Below are 21,993 nucleotides of genomic sequence, written 5' to 3'. Positions count from 1 at the left end.
GATGGGAATCAAACCAAGACCCACCGAGGACAGAACTCTGAATTCTATTCCGGCGATCTCTATCCTGGAGTTGTGTACTAGAGCAACTGTTTTCTGATCGTATTCCTTAGAGCCCAGATGATCGGCAGGGCTACCTGGGGTTGCAAACTGTTGAGCATCTTCGGAAGAAGAGAGGGAGGCAGGGAGAGAATCGGGGAGGGGAGGGAAAGAGAGAGACAGAGAGAGAATGAGACAAAGAAAGAAGGAGGAGCAGAAAAGAGAAGAGGGAGAGAGGTTAACAGCCCTTCTTCTATAGCAGTAATTCCCAACCAGGGGCAATTTTGTCCCCCAGGGAACATTTAGCAATGCCTGGAAACATTTTCGGTTGTCACAAGGGAGAATGCTATTGACATCTGTGGGTAGAGGCCAGGAATGCTGCTAAACATCTTACAATACGCAAGACAGCCTCCCGCAACAAGGAATCATCCAGCTCAAAATGTCAATAGTGCCCAGGCTGAGAAAGCCTGTTATGGACTGAAACAACTCCAAGACTACTCCTTTTGCGTGGGGAGCCCTCTGGGACTCTAAAGTCAGGAGATTGCAATCCAGTTTGTGATGATGTGGGCTTCCTAGACCACTCCGAAGGAACTTCCTCTTCACTCCCCCTTTTAGTCATCACTGGGACAGAAACAAGGAGGGACCTTCTCCCTCATTCTTAAGGGCAAAGACACTGAGGCAGAAGTTTCTGTGATTTCCCCAAGGTCTCACAGCTGGGAAGTTCCAAGAATGGAATTGAAACCTGCGTCTATCTTACCCCATGCTCAGTGATTTTTGCAACATGACCCCACACCAGTAGATGTGTCCACAGTAGCCCAGCAGAGGCCCAGAGCCAGTTGCAGCCCTACGGGGCTGGAGCAAGCCTGTTGTGTAAAGGGCCTGGGGATCTGTCATAGTCGAGCACGGTAAGACATGCAGACATGGAGAAGACAGCCATGAAGAAAGAAGTTTATTGTACTCATAGTCCCCTAAAAGCCGGGGAGCACAGCATGCCACATTGGGGGGCCATGTGGGGAAGCACCAGGGCTGGTCAGGAGGCAGTAAGAATGCAGGGAAAACATGAGCAAGAGCCTTTATTATGGTTTCTCGTCAAGGAAAGGGCGAGGCAGGGTAAGCAGGCTGAGGATTGGCTAGGCTGAATAACTTCAGTGGACTCTGGGGTGTAGGGTCTGTCCCTGGTTGTCTGGTACCTGGCCCTGGGGTGATCAGGGCAGGGGCGTAGCAGCCTGGAGCTGAGAGCCCAATATAGCTTGGGAGTGTGGTTCTGGATTGGATTGCATTTGAAGGGCACTCTCTATGGCAGGTCCTTTACTGTCTCTCGGAACTGGCCAACTCTGTGAGGGGCAGTCCCTCCAGTGTCGGCAAGACCCCATGGTGTCAAAGCACCAGCATACGGAAAATAAATAAGATGTAGTGAATACTCCCATCCAACTCCAAGGCCTCACCACTCTGCTGCTTTATTTTTTTTTTGAGGAAGATTAGCCCTGAGCTAACATCTGCCGCCAATCCTCCTCTTTTTGCTGAGGAAGACTGGCCCTGAGCTAACATCTGTGCCCATCTTCCTCTACTTTATATGTGCAACACCTTCCACAGCATGGGTTGATGAGCGGTGTGTAGGTCTGCACCTGGGATCTGAACCGGTGAACCCCGGGCTGGCAAAGCAGAGTGCGCGAACATAACTACTGGGTCAGCCCCTCTGCTGCTTTTTAACAGTCTGTTAAAACAGAATTCCTTTGTTTCCGATTAAATATTATATAAAAAAAACAATATTTAAGCAAATTAAAAAATAGAAATTAATACTCTGTTTGAGGCGTAGTTGGAAGACCCTGAACCCTTTGAATGTCCAGAAACAGCATCTGAGGCCCGTCCTTAGACTGCCTCTTCAGAGCAATTCCCCTGCTGTCATTCTACCAGACCTCCAGTCGCTGCTTCCTTTGCCTCAGGTTCTGCCATGGGGTGGAAGGAGCCTCGTTGGATAGTTAAGGGCAAGGACCCTGGAGCTGGACTGCTTGTGTTTGCATTCTCCGTCTGTCCCCTCCCAGCTGTGAGCCCTTGGGAAATATATTTAATCTCATCCTTCCTTAGTGCTCCTAGCTATAAAATGGGCATCATAATAATAGGACCTACCTTATGGGGTTACTGTCAGAATTACTTGAGTTAACACATGCAGAGCCCTTAGAACAGTGCCTGGCACATAGTAAGTACTCAAAAAACTATGATAAACTTTAATCCAAATACAAATGTAATTTATGATGTTAAATTATAAATATAGTATATTGTAATTATTACATTGCTACTGGCATGACCAGTGGTATTCACACAGCTCCCACATCTGGTCCCAGTATGACTGGTCATCTTTTAGTAGTGTCACCACTTTTGTTTCTACTTCTCTGAAATCTACAGCGACTAATTCTCCTATTTTTGCTTCTGTTCCTGCTGTTTCTGTCATTGTTTCTACTGGGATAACCTTTGCCACCACGGCCATTGGGCATTGCTACCACCAAGTGAAAACAAGGTCAACTGGCTCCTTAGAGTCAAAGATGGTGTGAGGGTGTAGAAAATGACATGAGCCATCCCTGCGGGGCCACCTCTGACACACTCATTTCTTTTGTATCCTCTTTGCACATCTCTCTCTCTGGGGTTAGGGGAAGTTATTTATGAAGTCCTCAGACCTGTGGGGTCATGGTTGATGAGGTTGTGGGTGTGATTCTGCATTTATGAGGTGTTTTCTCTGAATCTGCAAGGTCAGAAATGTCCTCCGGCAGCTATTTGTGGCACTGGACCTGCACGTGCCATTGTGGGTCAAGAATGTCTGTGGTTCAGCAGCTCGGGGGCCTGCCTGCTCCCCGGAACCTGGACAGAGATACCTCCTTGCCTTTGTTTCTTGACACGGGAATGCGTGAGCACAGGGGGGTCCTTTTCCATGACACTGCCCCTTGCAGGCCCCATTTGGGGATTAAGGTCACATGGGCTCTGAGTCCTAGTTGGGTCATGCTGTCTTGGAACTACTTGTGGCCCCTGGGGAAGAAAATGAGCATCTGAGAAGAGGAACTTGGCCTTTAGAAACATGAGTCCCTATTGAGGAGAAGGAATCGGGGGAAGGTGGCCCTTGAGCGCCCCCTTTGTTGAGCCCAGGCTGAATTTGGAGGTATTTCACAGAGGTCTTTGGAACCGGTGACCGGTTCATACCTAGCTGCCTTAAATGCTTGGAGCAAAAACCTACGGGGACTTGCAAATCAACCTCGGGAAGAGAAATTAGCTATGTCTTGTCTCCGAACTCCCAAAACCTGCTCCAAAATAAACATGAGCTGTGCCGGCAGGTCCGCACAGGCCTTTTTTCTTCTTCATTTTAGAAACTCCATGTGTGCATTATTTTAAATAGACGCCAGCGCACGAGGCCCTTTTAATGAGATTGAAAACAGATGGGGCCTTAGGCTGTTCAGTAGCTCTCAGAAACCAACGTGGGAAGTGCTAAGCCATCCTGTGTCCAGGCGACGTTCATTTTCTTCTTGAAGCACAAGTCTGGCCAGACCTCCCATTCCCAGGGAGCACAAGCCTGCTTCCTGCATCAGGTGTGTCAGCCAGGGGAAGGAAGTCTCTCCTTTCGCTGCATTTACCGGTGTTTGCACTTACTTAACCCTTTGGCAGCTTGGGAGGAAGGACGATTGTGCTCGCCTTGGAGGCCCCATGCTTCTGGAGCTGGAAGCACGTGGTTTAGCTTGCTTATTGGAAATGGGATTATGACCCTCCATGGCTCACATCTCTCCAAAGGCTCCCAGTCTCGCCCCAAGGAATAGCCAAAGTCCTTCCCATGGCTTTATGCCCTTCGTGGTTAGACTTCTCTGGCCTTCTTCCTGCCCCTGTCTTTCTGGCTTACTCTGATCCAGCCACATTGGCCTTCTCGCTGTTCCTTAAAATCAAGCGACCAAAAACAGTAAGCGTTGGTGAGGAGGTGGAGAAATTGGAACTCTTGTGCATTGCTGGTAGGGATGTCAAATGGTGCAGCCACTGTGGGAAACAGTGGGTGGTTCCTCAAAAAGTTAAACATAGAATTGCCATATGACCAAGCAATTCCACTCCTGGGTATATACCCAAAAGGATTGAAAGCAGGGACTCAAACAGATCTTCGTAAATCCACATTTATAGCTTCAGCATTCACAATGGCCTAAAGGTAGAAGTAACCCAAGTGTTCATTGAGAGATGAATGGGTAAACAAAACGTGGTTGAGTCGTGCGTCGCTTAACAATGAAGATACGTTCTGAGAAATGCATCGGTATGTGATTTTGTGATTGTGTGAGCATCACAGAATGTGCTTGCATGAACCTAGGTGGTATAGGCCACTACACACCTAGGCTACATGGTACTAATCTTATGGGACCACTGTCACATATGCGGTCCATCGTTGACTGAAACTTTGTTATGCGGTGCATGACTGTATATCCGCATCATAGAATATTAGTCAGCCTTCAAAAGGAATGAAATCTGACATGTGCTACAACATGGATGAACCTTGAAGACATTATGCTAAGTGAAATAAGCCAGATATAAAAGGATAAATATTGGATGATTCCACTTATATGAGGTACCTAGAGCAGTCAAATTCAGAGACAGAAAGTAGTGTAGTGGTTACCAGGGGCCAGGGGGAATGGGGAGTTAGTGTTTTATGGATTTTTGTTGAGGATGATAAAAGAGTTCTGGAGATGAATGGTGGTGATGGTTGTGCAACGATGTGAATGCACTTAATGCCTCCAAACACTTAAATAGTGGCTAAAATGGTAAGTTTTATGTCGTGTGTATTTTACCACAGTGAAAACTAACTTTGAAAAACTCAAGCAAGCACACCCTGCCTCAGGGCCTTTGCTCTTGCTGCTCTCTTTGCCTGGAATCCTCTTCCCCCAGGTTTCCACATGGCTCATGCCCCCACTGCATTTAGATTATTTGGGCAAAGGTCACTCCTCAGAGAGGCTTGGCCACCCTCTCTGAATTGGCACCCCCATACACACTTCTCTATCACTTTCAACAACTTTACCTGACTTATTTTTCTTCATGGCATTTAGCACCCTGAATGCTGGACTTTCCAAAGTCTCCAGCCTGAGCTGGAGCTGCCATGGAACAGCAGGGCATCTGTGTCTGGGGCTCAAAGCTGGCCATGTGTCTGGAGGCCCCAGTGGGAGGAAGTGGCAGGTCCCCATCTGGGGGTGCAGGCCTGTCCCCCGGATGTGCAGATTGGGTTCAATAGAGGGAGAGGAGACACAGAGGGACAGCTAGAGGCAGTTCTGGGACGAGAAGGCGAGGTCCACACCGTGGGGAACAGTGTGTAGAAAAGGAAGGTTGAATGCTTTTTTCATTCCCACAACCCTGAAAATGGTTTTAAACCTTTAAAGTGAAAAAAGGAAAAGCGTTAAGGTAGGATAGAGCATTTGAATTGCTCAGAGCTTTGATAGATGTTCCTGTCATCACATAATAACTTTCAATTTTCAATTTGGAAACAAATCTACGGAAATTAAATTACATCAGCTCTATTTAAGCTCCTTTGGTATGTCCCCTCACTGTTCCCAGCTGGGTGGTGCGTGCCACATCCCTCGCCTCGTCTCACCCCAAACATTTCCTCCCGGAGCTCCAGCCACAGTCGCCTGCTGCACCTTCAGTTTCGCGCCCACCTGATCTGATCGGGCGTAACTGCCCCTCAGTGGACTTTGCTTCCACATCCCAATCTCCAAGCCCCCCAACTTGTCCATCAGCCATCTGGAGAAACGTGGGGAGACTTTCCCATCTAATTGGCTTAATTCTGTAAACACACTTTTCTGACCATTCAGCAGAATGGTGTTTAAACATGTGGAGCCCAGCTCAGCAGTGAGGAGAAGACGACGTCAAGGGGACATGAACCATCATTCTTTTCTGTGTAGCTAAGCTGTGGGCTTCAAATCTTGGAACATTTGCCAGATCTGTTGCAGGTACCAACAATTGGTTGCAGGTGGCAAAATTGGTTTCTAGGTCTCTTAACCTTATAAAAGCTCTGGACATGGGGAGAGGTGAAGCTGGGGTGGTCCCACATGTCTGTCCTCCTTAAAGACTCCTCCTCCTCCTTTGCCCTCCCACCCCCATCCCTCCTTCTCCTTCTCTCCTTCGATGAACACCCTCCCCAGCCTCAGGACATTATCAAAAGCTCTCTCCACCCTTGAGGTTTCCCTTGGCGGGCGGGGGTGGGGTGGGGTGGGGAAGGACAATGGATGTTCTACTTTGAGGTTTATAGGTGCTGTTGTTTCTTGTGTGTACAGCTCTCTCGGGAACCTGAGCAGGAAGGGGTGACTGTCAGGACAGAATTAGGGCATGCCTGGGTCCTCTGTTTTTCAGCCTCAGAAACCCCACCTTAACCCTTGACAAATGTACATCTAGACTTCGGAGAATAAAACTTAGCCATTAAGAAATTCCTTAAAAATCAGAATGATGCATCTACTGGTGATTTTTCTCAAACTTGACTCCTTGACTTCTTGTATTGCCAAGTGTGATGATGATGGTGTTGATGATGGTCATGGTGATGATGGATCATCATTATCTTCATTGACATTAGTGAAGATGATGATGTTGGTGATGAGGATGGTGATGGTGCTAACATCTTACCGTCTCATGCAGAATAAAATCCTTACCAGATCCTTACCATGATCTAGTCCACTGTCCTCTCTCTGACCTTGTCTCCTTCCACTCACCCCCTCACTAGCCCTGTTCCAGCCACAATGGCTTCCTTGCTGTTCCTTGAACTCTGCGCATGTGCTCCAGCTTCAGGGCCTTTGCACTTGCTGTTGTCTCTGCCTTGGAAGCCCCCTCTCCTTATTGGCATGGTTTGCTCCCTCTGCTCATATCACTGATCAAGCACCACCTCCCCTGGGCCCCATTATTTGCCGTAACACTCACTTCCCGGCACTCTATCCTCTTACCAGGATCTATTTTTCCTCTCTTGACATATTGTTTATTGTTAATGGTCTGTCTCCCCAACTAGACAAAGTTCCATGAGAACAGGATTTTTGTCTCTTACTTTCACTGCCGTCATCAGGTCCTACCCTTGGCTTTGTAATTGCTCAAAAATAAGTCGTTGCATGAATGAATGGATGGATGAACACAGTCAGATGGGAGATGAAGTTCTGGCTCTCTTGCTCAGTAGCTTTGTGATCTTGGCTGAGTCCTTTCTTCTCTCTGCTTGTCAGTTCTCTCACCCCTTAATGAGGGTGCTAATACCTCCCTCCTACCGAGAGGTGATGGTAATGATCAAATTAAATAACATAACCGGGCTAGCTAACATTCATTACATACTTATTTTCACATAGGCACCTTGCTAAGGGCTTTTAAGTGGGTTAATTCATTTCATGCTCACAAGCGCCCTAGGAAAGCACCATTCTTAGCCCATTTTTCACATAAGGGACCGAGGCATAGAAAAACTGATTAACTTTCCTCAAGCTGTACAGCAAGTAAGGGGTAGAGTTCAGATTCAAAGTCATGCGGTCTGATTCCAAAAACCACTATTTACTTAAACTGAAAATCACTGCTGTTGATTTTTTTTTTCTCGTAATAGGTAAACTCTACCTAATTTTGGGTATTCCATTTCTTGAACATTTAGGAATGCGGGTTTTATCATTTTACTTTTTCCTGTATTTTTATATTTATTTTGATATGTTTTATGTATTTCTCTCTCCTTGCCGTGCCTTCTCCATCCACCCACCCACACACCCCCCACACACTCACACATACACACACACAGAGGCATGTTATGGTTTAGGGGTGAGCAGAGGTGCCTTTGCATCTGCTCTGCCCGCAGGAGCTGGGTGCTAAGCATGGCAGCCACGCGGTCCTGCCGGGCAGCACACCCTGACGGGGTGGCCCAGGCCTTCGCTGAGATGCCAGACCGTGCTCCTGAGTGAGATTTCCTGGTCTGGAATCTGCCACTGAGTGAGTCTGCAGACTGTCAAAGCCTCTTTTGTCTGCAAGGTGAGTCTGTACTGGTGGAAAAGAGCTCAGCCCCAAGATGCCAGCCAAGGAAGTCACTGAGCCCACCAGGCCCTCGGAGCTCAAAACACGGTGTGTGCTGGGAAACCGACAGGAAGCAGTTCTTGCCGACAGCAGGCCGTGGGCCGCCTGCCAAGTGTTTACCAGCAGCGGGGCAGTTGAAAGAGGCAGAGTGAAGGAGGGGCAGGGCCCGTGGCTTCCCTGACAGAGGCTGTAAACTGACACAGAGAAGACACGGGAAGGTGTGAAAATGAGGGTGGCCACACGTAGGGGAAACCCAAGGCCGGCCAGTCGGCCCAGCTCTACGCATTAGAACCCGCATCACCTCAAATAAGCCACTTGGTGCCGTGTGAACGGGGTTAGCCTGTGTTTGTATAATTACATCCCAGCTGATGTAATTACCAGGGTGGAACTTTGGGCAAAGTCATTCTGCCGCCCTGGGCCTCACCTCTGATATCTGTGAAATGGGCATTCGTTCGTTCAGTGATGTAACCCAGGCACTGGTCTGGGTGCTGGGAGAGAGCCGTGAGCAGAACACAGAATCTCTGCCTCCTCGGAGCTCCTATTCTAGGGAGAGAGATGGACAGTTAGGTACGTAGACGGGAGGGACGTCAATATTTATGAGGTGTGAGTGGCGTGAGGAAGCGGCTGGGGGACAGGAGGCTGCAGCTTGTGCAGTGTGTTTGACAATGGAAAGGGGGCCAGTGTGGCACGGCAGCGTGAGTCAGAACTGGGGACAGGGGATGGTGGGAGGCTATGTCAAGGAGGTCGTCAGAGTCTAAATCTCGTGGGACCGTATAGGCTGTGTAGGGCTTAGGGTTTGTATGTTTAGTGCTACTTTATTATTATTTCTGTTGTTGTTTATCCTTTCAATGAGTCTCTTAGACTCTGTGAGACCCTGTGAAGGAACTTAAGACTTGAAGAAGATCGTAGTACACACAGAATGCTGATTTTTTAAAAGGAATTTGTTAATGACACGGTTGCGTTCCCAAGAGGAAACATAACAATCTCCTAGGGATTAGGGTGGAATTTTGATGATAACTTGCTGGAGGATTCAGGAATGCCCTAATCCTGCCTCGACAATCACCACCACCACCCATTTCCACGTTCCTAAGGTAGCCCAAAACACAAGGAGGAATAGCAAATAATAGTCGAAATACCACTACAAGTTAGCTGGCCTAGGCCCACCAACCCCAGGGCAGGGGCCTCTGCTCAAGCTGGCCCGAATCTCTCAGTTTAGGCTCTAGACTGAAGGAGTGCCACTTCTTACCCTCCTTTAAGGCAACATCTTATTTGTGGACGTTCCTTACTAAATTTGTGGCTATTATTACTAGATAGTTCCTTAGGTACAGTGAGCACAATTCTGAGAAGAGAGAGCAGGCCATCTTGCCCGTCTGGGAATCAGAGTTCACTGCTGCCAACTCATGGAAGAGAGAGTGGCAGAGAGGAAGACGGATGCCGAAGTTGGCTTCTTCGAGGGGCTACAAGGCAGGAGAGAGGAAGTTAGCTTGATGACCCACCCAGATCAGCAGACACTCAGCTCCCGAGGAGCAGACCATGGAAGCCAGAATCACACATGGTTGCCTGGCTTTTCAACCTAGCAATGACTCTGCCCGCTATTGACTATAGCGTTGTGATGTCCTGACCGGTGGATTAACAGTTCCTCTTTATGAGGGAGGGTAAGAAGGGTTAGAGACCAGGAAAGAGGGTCAGAAGTTGTGCTACATTAGGAAAGGTACCGATGCTGCCCACCTTCTCTTATGAACTTGGTAGCTGTCTGTCTGTCTCTCTGTCTTTTTCTCTCTCTCCTCCTGCAAAATATACAAAGTGTCTAAGGCTGTGGAAAGGGGTACGCTCTACGTGTTTAAGGGTACAGTCCGGATCAGGTAGTCTTCACTAACTGACAGGAATTTCCAGTATCTTATCAGCCACCCTTGGATTCCAGAATAATCTGTCTGCCAGCGTCTTGCCTTTCTCAGGAACTCTGGACAACATCTCTTTGTGTCGAAATCCTTCTTCAGTCAGGCTTCACGGTCAAGGCTGATAGCTCCTACCTCTGCATTCCCACACATTCTTGGTTTCTTGTGTACATTCCAGTCAGTCATCTAATTCCAAGTCCCAATTTCAGTTTCTTTCCCATCAATCTGTGGGTCTAATAGCATCTTTCAACTTACTGTCATAATGATTGCAATCACCATTTTCCATTCTGTCATCAATATCATTATCATCGCAAATGCAATTATTAGTAACTAAACATGAATACCCCATGCTTTCAGTAATACTATCTACTTGGCATCACATGCTTGCCAGGTGCCAGTTCCAGTGAGAATGCAGCCAAAGACCCTACAGGAGAGTGAATGCATTCCATCTCGTTCCTGTGTGTGTGTGTGTGCATGCATGCACACGCACGCATGTGCATGCATGTGTGTTTTGGAACTAGACATGAGTTTAATTATAAACAGGTGCTTGTATCTCCTTCTGATCTAGGGGGCTATAGAAGAGATTTTGTTGGTGGATGTGATTCCAAGCATATCTAGTCCTGATAAAAGAGCCTGAGACTTAGGAAGTGCTGCATAAATATTTGTGGTTAAGTATTTAATCACTCTCCTCCTCTGCAGTCTTTAGTGTTTCCCAATGGCCCCCCAAAGATGTCTACGCCCTAATCCCTGGAAACTGAGAAAATGTTACTCAAATGGGATTTGCAGATGTGAATACAGTTATGGACCTTAAGATAGGGAGAGTATCCCTGATTATCCCAATGGGCCCAGTCTAACCACTCAAACCTTTAAAACAGAGAACTTTCTTTGGCTAGATATGGAAGTGTGGCAGAAAAGTTAGAAAAATAAGAAGGACTCAATGTGCCACTACTAGTTTGAAGATGGAGAGTGTAACATGACAAGGAATCAGATGACCTTGAGCTGGGTGAGGTTCCCGGTTGACATCCAGCAAGGAAGTGGGGACTTCAGTCCTACAACCACAAAGAGCTGAATTCTGCCCATCACCTGAATGAGCTTGGGAGCAGATTCTTCCCAGGGCCTCCTTGAGAGCCCAGATGGCTGACCTTGTGAAACCCAGAACAGAGGAACCAGCCTAGCTCATATGGTCTTCTGACCTATAAAGCAGTGAGATGATAAATTTGTGTTTTTCGAAGTTGTTAAGTTAGTGGTAATTTGTTGTGGTAGCCATAGAAGACTAATGCCCTATAGAATGATATCCCTGTTCCTTCACAGGGAAGTCAAAAGCATCATGAACTGGTATCTGGCCCACCTTTCTAGCCCATAACCTAACATAATGTCTCACATTATGTTCCTCCATATACTCCATGCCCCAGATACAAAAGACATTGACCCGCTATTCCACTGACCCATTGACTAGCTCTGTGTTCTCATCTGTGCTTTTATTCATAGAAACTTAGATTGGGTCTTTCCCTCCTCTCTGCCTGGAAACACCATCCTCATTCCATGATCTAGTGGATCTGGCAATGGAAAGAGTCTCAGAAGGCAAGTTACTTAGCATGTGTAGGTATCCATTTATCTGTAAAATATAAAAATAACACTTCATTCTACAAGTATTTTTGGAATACCTACTGTGTGTCAGAAGCTGCCTATAAAGCAGTGAACAGCATTTTAACAAAAATATTATTGCTTGGCATTCCTTTTCATAAGTTGTGCTATGATAATAGACTTTTTTTCCTTTGGTGATAACTGAGGGACACTGGTTGAGAAAGAGAGATCTATAAAAATGAAAGGGAATATGGAGATAATGGACTCAACTGATGATAACTCTTTCATTTTAAAGATGAAGAAAATTAAAGTGGAGAGAGAGTGAGGGGTTTGCCTAAGGTCATACGCTGGGTCAATGTAAAATCCAAGATTTAGAACCCTTGTCCCCAGACTTAAAGGCCAATTCCTTTATACCTCCAGGTACGTGTTTAATAAAAGTGAAACAAATAGGAACACTCAGATAGTCCAGAAGTTTCGATTACCATTGAGATCAATGTTGAAAACCTCCCACACCTGGTTTTAACAAGAGAAACAAAATACATACATATATGCGTAATGTTGTGAAAACCTGCCTTTCTTTAATGGCATCAAGATGTAATGTCCTACTAACATATAACATGGCTATTTTCCCTCCTAAAACAGAATTTTGGCAATCGAGATCACATGCAGCCTTCTTCATTTTCCAAAGCCATACATTATGACATTGCTTTTCCTGTTAAAAATAAGGGAAAGAGGGGCTGGCCCCGTGGCCGAGTGGTTAAGTTCGCGCGCTCCGCTGCAGGCGGCCCAGTGTTTCGTTGGTTCGAGTCCTGGGCGCGGACATGGCACTGCTCATCAAACCACGCTGAGGCAGCGTCCCACATACCACAACTAGAAAGACCCACAACGAAGAATATACAACTATGTACTGGAGGGCTTGGGGGAGAAAAAGGAAAAAAAAAAAAATAAGGGAAAGAAATTCTTTAAAATGCCTCTGCTGGCCAACAAATAAGCAAAAAGAAATGCAAATGAGATAGTGGGCTCAAGCTTTCAACAAAGTGGGAAGAAGTTAAAATAATAGGGAATGCTTAGAACTGTGCTGAAACTTGAAAGTTCACTTATAAAGCAAAGAGAAATTTGTAGAGTAGGTGCGTATGGCAATAGCGGAATGCCACAGGCACCATTCTTGGATTAGGTGAGGACCCAAAGTGATAGAAGTGCTTGTGCTTCTCCATTTATTAACTTCCCAACCAGAAGGCCACGCTAATAAGCTGGTGAGAGTTGTTTGCACTGTCAGCAAAGCTGGAGTGGCTGAGCTCTTGATTTTTATTATTTTTTTTTTACCTTTAAGTTGGGTATTTTCCTGGTGGGCTCTTTGAGGGGTCTGGCTGAAATGGTGAGTTGCAGTCTGGATCAGGGAATAATAGAGCTCATTCTGTCCAGACAATCATGCCACTCGGAAAACATCCAGTTTATGCAGGAAAGAGCCTTTGAGGTGGTCCAGTTGCCCGGTGTCTGTGGGTATCTTGGAATGGGTGAGTAGGAAGATGTTTTCTCTGATCAGTAGGTTGAGGGGACAAGGGGTGTGGTCATCCTACCTTGTCTTTGGACCTGTTATTGCTGGGGACTATTTGGGTTGATTCGTTCTTAGAATATTATAATACCTGATGTCAAGGCTCACTGTAAAGCTACAGTTATTGAGACAACTTGAAACACATTCAAGGATAGACAAATAGATCAATAGAATAGAGAGTTTAGAAATAGACTGCCACATATAAAATGACTTGATGTTTGGCAAAGCCACCCATGAAATTCCATCAGGAAAGAACGATCTTTTGAATAACTAGTGCCCGGTTATTTGAATAACGATATGGAAAAATTGAACCTTGAGTTCACTTTGAGTCTTGTCTCACATTTTATACAAACACTTAATTCTAGATGAATTATAGACCTAAATGTGAATATAAAACGTAAAATTTCAGCAGAAAACATTGGAGAGTCACTATTGACCTTGGGATGGGCAAAAATTCCTTAAGTTAGATAAAATAAAAACATTAACTCTAAAAATTATTAAATTATACTTTATCTATATGAATATATATGTATATATAGTCTTCATTTAAAAAATATGAAAGTAAAGAGACATGCCACAGACTGGAAGAAGAAATTTGCAAATGAATGTATCCAACAAAGAATTTGTATGTAGAATATATTTTAACATACCCCTTACATATTAATAAGAAAAATGCAAACAAAAACTACAAATAGGGACAAAGATTTGAACTGACATTTCACCAAGGAGATTATCTAAATTGTTAATTAGCACATGAAAAGGTGCTCCATATCACTAGTCACCAGAGAAGTGCAAATTAAAACCACAGTGTGCTACCATTGAACACTCTTCAGAATAGCTAAAATTAAAAACATTGACCACACCAAGTGCTGAAGAGGACGTGACAACTATAATTCTCATATCGCTAATAGGTGTTTAAATCGACTAAACCGCTTTGGAAAATTCTTCAATGGTATCTTCTAAAGCTAAGTATATGCCATCCTATGACCTAGCAATTCCGCTCCTAGGTGTATACCCAAGAGAAACGAGTGTATATGTCCACCAAAAGAGATGTGCAAGAATGTACACAACTTTTTTCTTAATAGCCAATGACTAAAATTAGTCCAAGTGTCCATCATCAGCCAAATGGATAAATATATTATTTTCATACCCAGACAATGAAACACTACATAAAAATAAAAACCACAACAGCAAGGATGAATCTCACAGTTTGTCTTTATGTAAGATGAGTGAAAGAAGGCAAATACCAAAGAGAACATACTGTGAGATTCCATTTATATGAAGTTCAAGAACAAGCAAAACTAAGCTATGGAAATGGAAGACGTTAAACTGATAGCATCATGGTGTGAGAATTGATATCCGCTATAATGAGGATGATGGAGCATTCAGGGATGCTGGAAATGTTCCATATCTTGATCTGGATGTTGATTATATAAGTGTAAGTCAATTAAAAATCATCGAGCTGTCAACTTCATATTTATGAACTTGACTGCATTTATTTTAGCTTTCCCTCTTTCTTTGAGGCATTCTTATAAAGTTGGCAAGATATGTCTTTAATATATCAACATCTATGTCTAAATAATATTATATCCTTTCACATACAGTGTAAGAACCTTAACAGTGTATTTCCGTTTCCCATTCCCATCTTTTGTTTTCTTGTTATAGAGTTTACTTCCACATGTGTCATAAACTCCCATAATACAGTGCTACTGTTTTGCTTTAAATACTTAATTGTCTTTTACACAGATTTTAAAACTGAAAAAAAAACTATGTTTTATATTTACCATATGCAAAATTCTTCATTTTGTGCCAATACAGCTTTCCACCTGGTATTATTTTTCTTCTGCCTGAAGAACTTCCTTTAACATTGTTCAGACTTGCAATAAGTTTTCTCAACTTTTGTTGGCCTGAAGAAGTCTTTAGTGTGCCTTCGTTTTTAAAAGATAACTTTGCTGGATGTAAAGTTCTAGGTTGACAAAATTTTTTCTTGCAGTATTTTAAAGTTGTTCTACTGTCTTCTAGTTTGCTGTTTTCTGACAAGAAGTTGGCTGTCCTTCTTATCTTTGTTCCTCTTTATATAAAGTATATTTTCCCCCTCTGGCCACTTTGAAGCTTTTTCCTCTTCATCACTGGTTTTTAGTAAGTTGATTATCATATGCTGTAGTATGATTTTCTTTATGTTTCTTCTACTTGGGATTTATGAATATCTTGGGTCTGTGGGCTTATATTTTTCATCAAATTTGGAAAAATTTTGGCCATTTTTCTTTAAAAATTTCTTTATGTTCTTCCCTCTTCTGCTCCTGGGACTTCAGTTACACAATTAGACTGCTTGATATTATCTCATAGCTCAGTGAGGCTCTTTATTTTTTCATTGCTTTTGTTCCTGGCCTTCATTTTTTTCTTTTTTTTTTTTTTGAGGAAGATTAGCACTGAGCTAACATCAGCTGCCAATCGTCCTCTTTTTGCTGAGGAAGACTGGCCCTGAGCTAACATCCATGCCCATCTTCCTCTACTTTATATGTGGGATGCCTACCACAGCATGGCCTGCCAAGTGTTGCCATGTCCACACCCAGGATTTGAACCCCGGGCTGCCAAAGCAGAACATGTGCACTTAACTGCTGTGCCACTGGGCCGGCTGCATGGCTGTCATTTTGTATAGTTTGTATTGCTTTCTCTTTAAGTTCACCAGTATTCTCTTCTGTAGTGTCTAATCTGCTTTTAATCTAATACAGTGCATTTTCCATTTAAGATTTTATATTTTTATCTCTAGAAGTTCTATTTTTTCATTTTTAAATTTTCCACTTCTCGTCATGTTAATGTTTTTTCCTCTACATTCTTGAGAAAGTGGAACATATTTATAGTAGTTGTTTTAACTTTCACTTTTGCTCTTCCCATCATCCCTCATTTCTGGATCTGTTCTTCTGGATTGATTTCTCCTTATTATGGGTCATATTTTCATGCATCCTTGCATGCCTGGTAATTTATGGTCAAGTGCCATAAATTTTACATTGCAGATTTTATGTATCATGTGCTGGATTTTGTTATATTTCTTTAAATAGTGTTGTACTTTGTTTGGGGATGCAGTCAAGTTACTCTAAACAAGCTTGCTCCCTTCAGGGCATGTTTTGAAGCTTTTCTTAGGATAGAATGATTAATTATCCTAGTCTGCTTGGGACTAAGGAGGTTGCCAGGACATGAGACTTCTACTTAAAAAGTAGAACTGAGGGGACTTCTGGGAAGCAGGGCTTCCAGTTTTAAGACTGGGAAACTCTAAGCAAACTAGGACAACTTTGTCACCCTGGATCCAGACCATGCTGTAGTCCTGAGCTAACTGAGTCCCACTACTAAATTTTGAGGACCCTACTCATCTTATAAAATCATGACACTCTGTCTAGTGAGAGCATAAACTATTCCTGGCCCTGTGTGAGCTCTGGAGATTGCTGAGGCTACTCCTTTGTGATGTCTCTTTCCTTGGTTACTCTCATGCGTGCTCCGATCAGTCCTCAGCCAGAGGCTTGCAGGTCTCCCTGGTGGTCTTTTTCCGTGCAGTGTGTTCTCCTATACTCTGTCCTGCAAGTTCTAGCCACCTTGACCTCCTTGAACTCTAATTTCTAACTCCTCAGCTAATTGAAGCTGCCGAGCTCTGTTGGCATTCTTCCACACTTCTCCACTGCCTGGAAACTGCCTCCGGGCGGTAAGCTAGGGTAATCATAGGCGTAATTTTGTCTGTTTCCTTTTTACAGAGGTCATAGTCCTGCAATGCCTGTTGTCCAATGTCTGAAAACTATTACTTAATGTATTTGGTCTGGTTTTCTAGTTGTTAAAGATGAGAGTGTAAATATAGTCCCTGTTACTTCATTGTGGCCATAAGCAGAAGTCCTTACTCTATATTTTATACCTCAATATTTAAAAAAATGTTTATGTTATAAATACTTGAAGGTGTTGCTCTTTTTCTGGTTACACCATTTTTTGCACATTTGGTGTATCGTCACCAAGACAATGAAATATTTGAAAATAATAATGGCAACTGTTTACAGAGGTCTTCTTTCCATGTCTCACTCCTGTTGCTAGCATTTCATGTACATTATCTTGAATCTTTACCAAAACTTTTAGAGATAGGTATTGTCGATATTATTGTCTCCGTTTTAGATATGTCAAAACTGAGATTCAAAGCAGCTGGTCACTTGACCAAACTCATCAGCTTAGTGTATTGAGCAGCTTACTTTTGAATGCAGTCTCTCTGAATATTCCTTTATCCATACCATAATGCCTAATGTGTAGTATTTAAGCAGATAGCACGTCAAAAACAGTTGCGACCAAAATGTTTTTGAGGTCAAAAGGTTAACATCTGCACAAAGTTTCTGTGACTTTGAGGATAGTGTTTTACAGTATAGGTGCATAGACAATGTATTACTTTGTGTGTAACTGTGTCTGTGTGCAGGAGAGGGTGTATGTGTGTATTTATATGCATATGTTTATGTTTGGTGAAGTGGATAAAGCAGGCTTGGCTAACCACATTGACCTTCTTCGAACCCTGATGCCTTTGCATGCAATACTGAAATCGTATCCAATTCCCCAAATTATTGTATTAGTTTCCTAGGACTGTCATAACAAATTACCACAAACTTAGTGACTTAAAACAACAGAAATTTATTCTCTCACAGTTCTGGAGGCCAGAAATCTGGAATTAAGGTGTTGGCAGGGCTGCAGTCCCCCCGAAGGCTCCGAGGGAATATCTGTCCTTGCCTCTCCCGGCTTCCTGGTGTTCCTTGGCTTTTGACGGTGGAACTCCAATCTCTGCCTCCATCTTCAGATAGCCTTCTTTCCTGTATCTCTCTGTCTCTTCTTCTCTTCTTTTATAAGGACTTGTACTGGATTTAGGAGCTACCCTAATCCAGGATGGATTCATCTTGAGATCCTTAGTTACATCTGCCAAGACCCTACTTCCACAAAAGGTCCCATTTACAGGTATGAGGGGTTAGGATGGGGATATTTGGGGGGGGGGGGGGGGGTGGTCAGTTCAACCGCTACAGTGTCTATGAGAGCTCTGAGGCTCTTCAAAATTGGCTGCTCCTTAAGATTCTCCCAGGAGGGTCATGATGCTATCTTGAAGAAGGAGCTTGGATGCTTCTCTGTTCATTTCCATGGTTGTTGAAGTTTTTAGAAAGTTAAATACAGAAGAATGCCCCTTCTTTGCTATCCCAGCTCTCTGTGCTTAATCCAGCAGAGGCTTTCTCCCCTACAACCCAGGCATTTACCTCCTGTAATTACTCATAAACCGTGACTAGGAATAACTCTAGACACCCAGATCTGAACAAGATGAACTTCCAGCTTGTATATCTAAGCCCGACTGTGTCTTCTCTCCAGGTATTTCTCTTTCCATTTGGGCAGCAAGACAGCTCCTGGGTCTTTGCCAGCTTTGAGTCAGAGTGTCTACCATCCAAGATTCTGATTCACTCCCTTTCTTCATATATTTGGTGCTCAGCTATGCTGTGTTGCAACTCTCTTGTAACTTCTTTTTCTCCACACACACAAGCAACAACTTTTCTTGCTAATTTTTCTCTGTAATCTCGCCAATGAAGTATCTTAAACATGATGAGACTGAGTTTTTAAGGCATTAGAATAATAACTAGGTCGTTACCACTGTTTACTAACCTGGACTCATTAACAGGGCTCTTTGCCTTTCACCTGGCCACAGCATAATGAGGTTATTAATTAGAGCAAGAAACATAAGCACTCTGGGTTTGCTTTAGTGCCATCTAGGGAGATGGCTAGGTCATCGGTCATCATTCCTGGTAAATGTTTCCAAGGCGATATATTTCAATCACCATGAAGTGATGTTCTCCTTCAATGTAAGCTTGTTTTTCTCTTTAAATGGGTTATTTTTAAGTCCATAAAATTCCCAGTTGTAATCCATCCAGTGCCTTATTTAGCTAAACAGTGGGGGCAATGGGGGCAGCAGTTAAAAGTACAGGCTGGAGCCAGCCTGCCTGGGTTTAAGTCCTGGCTCTGCTACTTACTGTGTGACATGGTGCAAGTTATTTAATCTCTCTCTGTGCCTCGGTATTTTCATCGGGATGAATGTGAGGATGAAATGAGCTCATATGCGTAAAATGCTTAGGATGGTATCTGGCACACGGTGAGTGTTTTATATATGTGAGCAGTTATTTTGTATTCATTAAGTCAGAGAAATAGCTTTTGACCTCTGTTGCATATAAGGCACAGTTTTGTCCTATATGCTTTCTAAGATGGGGTTACAGGTTGAATTGTGTCTCCCCAAAATTCATATGTTGAGGTCCTAACCCCTGGGACCTCAGAATGTGACATTATTTGGAGATAGGCTCTGTACAGGGGTAATCAAATTGAAGTGAGGTCATTAGGGTGGGCCCTGATCCAGTAGGACTGGTGTCCTTATAAAAGGAGGAACTTTGGATAAGGAGACACACAGAGAGGAAAAACAACGTGATGACACAGAGGGAGAAGGCCATCTACAAGCCAAGGAAAGAGGCCTGGAACAGATCCTTCCCTCACAGCCCTCAGAAGGAACCAACCCTGTTGACATCTTGGTTTTGGACTTCTAGCTTCCAGAGCCGAGAAAAGAAATTTCTGCTGTTTAAGCCACCTGCTGGTGGTACTTTGTTCTTGCAGCCCTAGGAAACCCATGCAGATGGTTACATCATCAAATCGCCATCCCCAGGGAAGCATGCAACTGGTAGAAGGGATGTGTGTATTCCACAGGACTCTGGTCGCAAGCCACAGAAATTCACTAAATATAGCTTAAACAAATAAGAAAACTAAAAGATGAACTTATGAGAATGCGAAAGTATCTCATAAATTCCAAGGGTAGGATTGTAGCTGGCCCATAAACATCAAGAGCAATTCTCATCTCTTGCCTCTGCCCCTCTCTTTGTGACGGTGACATTCCTCTCTCTCTCCCTCTCTCCCTCTCTCCCTATCTCCCCCCCCCCCCCGCCCCCGGTTTTTTGTGCTTCCCCAATCCAGATGGCAGAAAACATGGTCCCCAATCGCACCCAGGTTTGTGTATTATAGACACAACTCCCTAGAAAGACACTGCATGAATCATGCAGCAGTTTCAAATCTAATGGAAGGGCATCATATTCCTCCACCCTGGGTCAGGGGCCAACCCCATCAACTGGGACCAGTATTTCAGTGCACCAACATGCTGCTTCTATTGTGACCATATGTGTGGAGTGAAGGGATGGGCCGCCACCAAAAAAGGAAACAGGTGGCAGATAACTTGAGAAGGGCCCGTCAACACTGATGAGTGATCACTTAGCTGTCATGCCATACCACTGCTGAGCCTGAAGCTGAAGAAGTCTAGAGCAAATGCCATATTGAACAGCTTTTGGCCTCTTTTAGTCCTGGAGTTAGAGTCGTGTCTTCCGTCGTCAAGGAGGTGGAAATTACTAGTGGTTAAAAGCATGAGTCCTAGAATCAGAGATACGTGGGTTTTAATCCAACTTTGCCTTTTATTAATTATGTAACCTTGGACATGTCACCATGCATCTCTGCACCTCAGCTTCCTCATCTTTCAAAAAGGGAAGTAAATAATATTGCAAACGTCCTAAGTTTCAGGTGCGGTATAAACATTTATTTGGCACCTGTTAGTATCCAATAAATGTTAGTAGTTATTAGCATCATTAGTATTTGATGAACCCTTTTTTGTTTTGCTTTCTCCTTCAGGCTGAATTCTCAGAGTTGAACCTAGCTGCCTATGTTACTGGGGGCTGTATGGTGGACATGCAAGTCGTGAGGAATGGGACCAAGGTGGTGAGGTAAGGAGGATGGAGATACAGAAAAATCTTCATTTGAGAGGTGTTTATGGGATGCCTCGCATAAGCAACCACTCTATCTACTGCCTACAACCTGACTCCTCCACTACGTGCACTTCCACAAACAGACTGTCTTCTTCCCAGGAGTTCCAGGTCTTGTTGTGATAGGAGTGGCTAGGGGGACCAATAATATGAGGAAGAAACCGTGGCATCCCCAAATGAGCCGTAGGCTTGCAGAGAAAAGAGTTGGGTTCCATTTCTGGCTTTGTGGCTCCATTCAGCATGTTCTTTAGGCTCTCTTGCCCTCTGATTCTCATCAGCAGCATGATGATAACCACACTGAAGTGGAAGACTGTATGTGAAAACACCCTGTGAATTCTACAGTATGCACAAATGTGGGGGTTTATTAGAATGAGCTGTATCCTGCTTCCAGCAATATGGCAGACTACGTGTTCAGAGAATCCTACCCCAGGACATCAAACCTAAAAGTACTAGATTTAATATTTTCCCAGAAAATCTGTTTATAATATATGCTGAGCTGGAGGGGAAGTGAGGGAATTCTTCAGAAGCCCAGAAATGACAAGAAAGTATAAATCCACAGGAGAGAAAAATAGTTGTATTAATATATGTCTATCTAGTTAAGTACCCAGAGAGTGATACACACTAGGTCCTCTGAGGGTTTGGATGGGGAAAAAATAGGATTCAGATTTGAGGAAGTAGAGAAAACAGGAAGAACTTTGAGAGGAATGTGGCATTTGTTCTGAGCCTTGTTAAATGGTGGAATATGGGCATACTGTGCATTCTGAGAATAGGAAACAGTCTTTGTAAATGCAGACAGGCCAAAAAAAAAAGAGGAGTATGTTTGGGAAATTATGATAATTCAACTAATTCAGCCAAATAAAATCACCAAATAAAATCATTTACTGAGTGCCTACTGTGTATGAAAAAAACATTATGTGGCTTCTATTTTTAATAAAGGTGGCTAGATTATTTGGACCAACTCTTCCACTGAAAACAACTTAAAACCTGGCTTTAAATAATGATTATCTTCAAAGCCATCACAGAGTTGGCATGACAGTAAGGAATTACCAGGAAGAAAATGATGGGGAAA

The 21,993-nt window shown here is 43.8% G+C and overlaps 1 protein-coding gene across 2 annotated transcripts in view; it reads left to right on the top strand.

The window, feature by feature from the left end:
• Nucleotides 1-21,993, top strand: part of SYN3 (synapsin III) — a 460,518-nt gene that overhangs the window by 69,818 nt on the left and 368,707 nt on the right. For both annotated transcript variants that reach the window (XM_023631109.2, XM_023631110.2), the window contains exon 4: nucleotides 20,794-20,885. In XM_023631109.2, coding sequence (XP_023486877.2) covers nucleotides 20,794-20,885 — 92 coding nt within the window. The remainder of the gene's footprint in view (nucleotides 1-20,793; nucleotides 20,886-21,993) is intronic.

This window comes from Equus caballus, chromosome 28 (assembly GCF_041296265.1).
Source record: "Equus caballus isolate H_3958 breed thoroughbred chromosome 28, TB-T2T, whole genome shotgun sequence".
Classification (NCBI taxonomy): Eukaryota; Metazoa; Chordata; class Mammalia; order Perissodactyla; family Equidae; genus Equus; species Equus caballus.
Note: the sequence above shows the minus strand (reverse complement) of the source record. Positions and strands in the feature narration are given on the sequence as shown.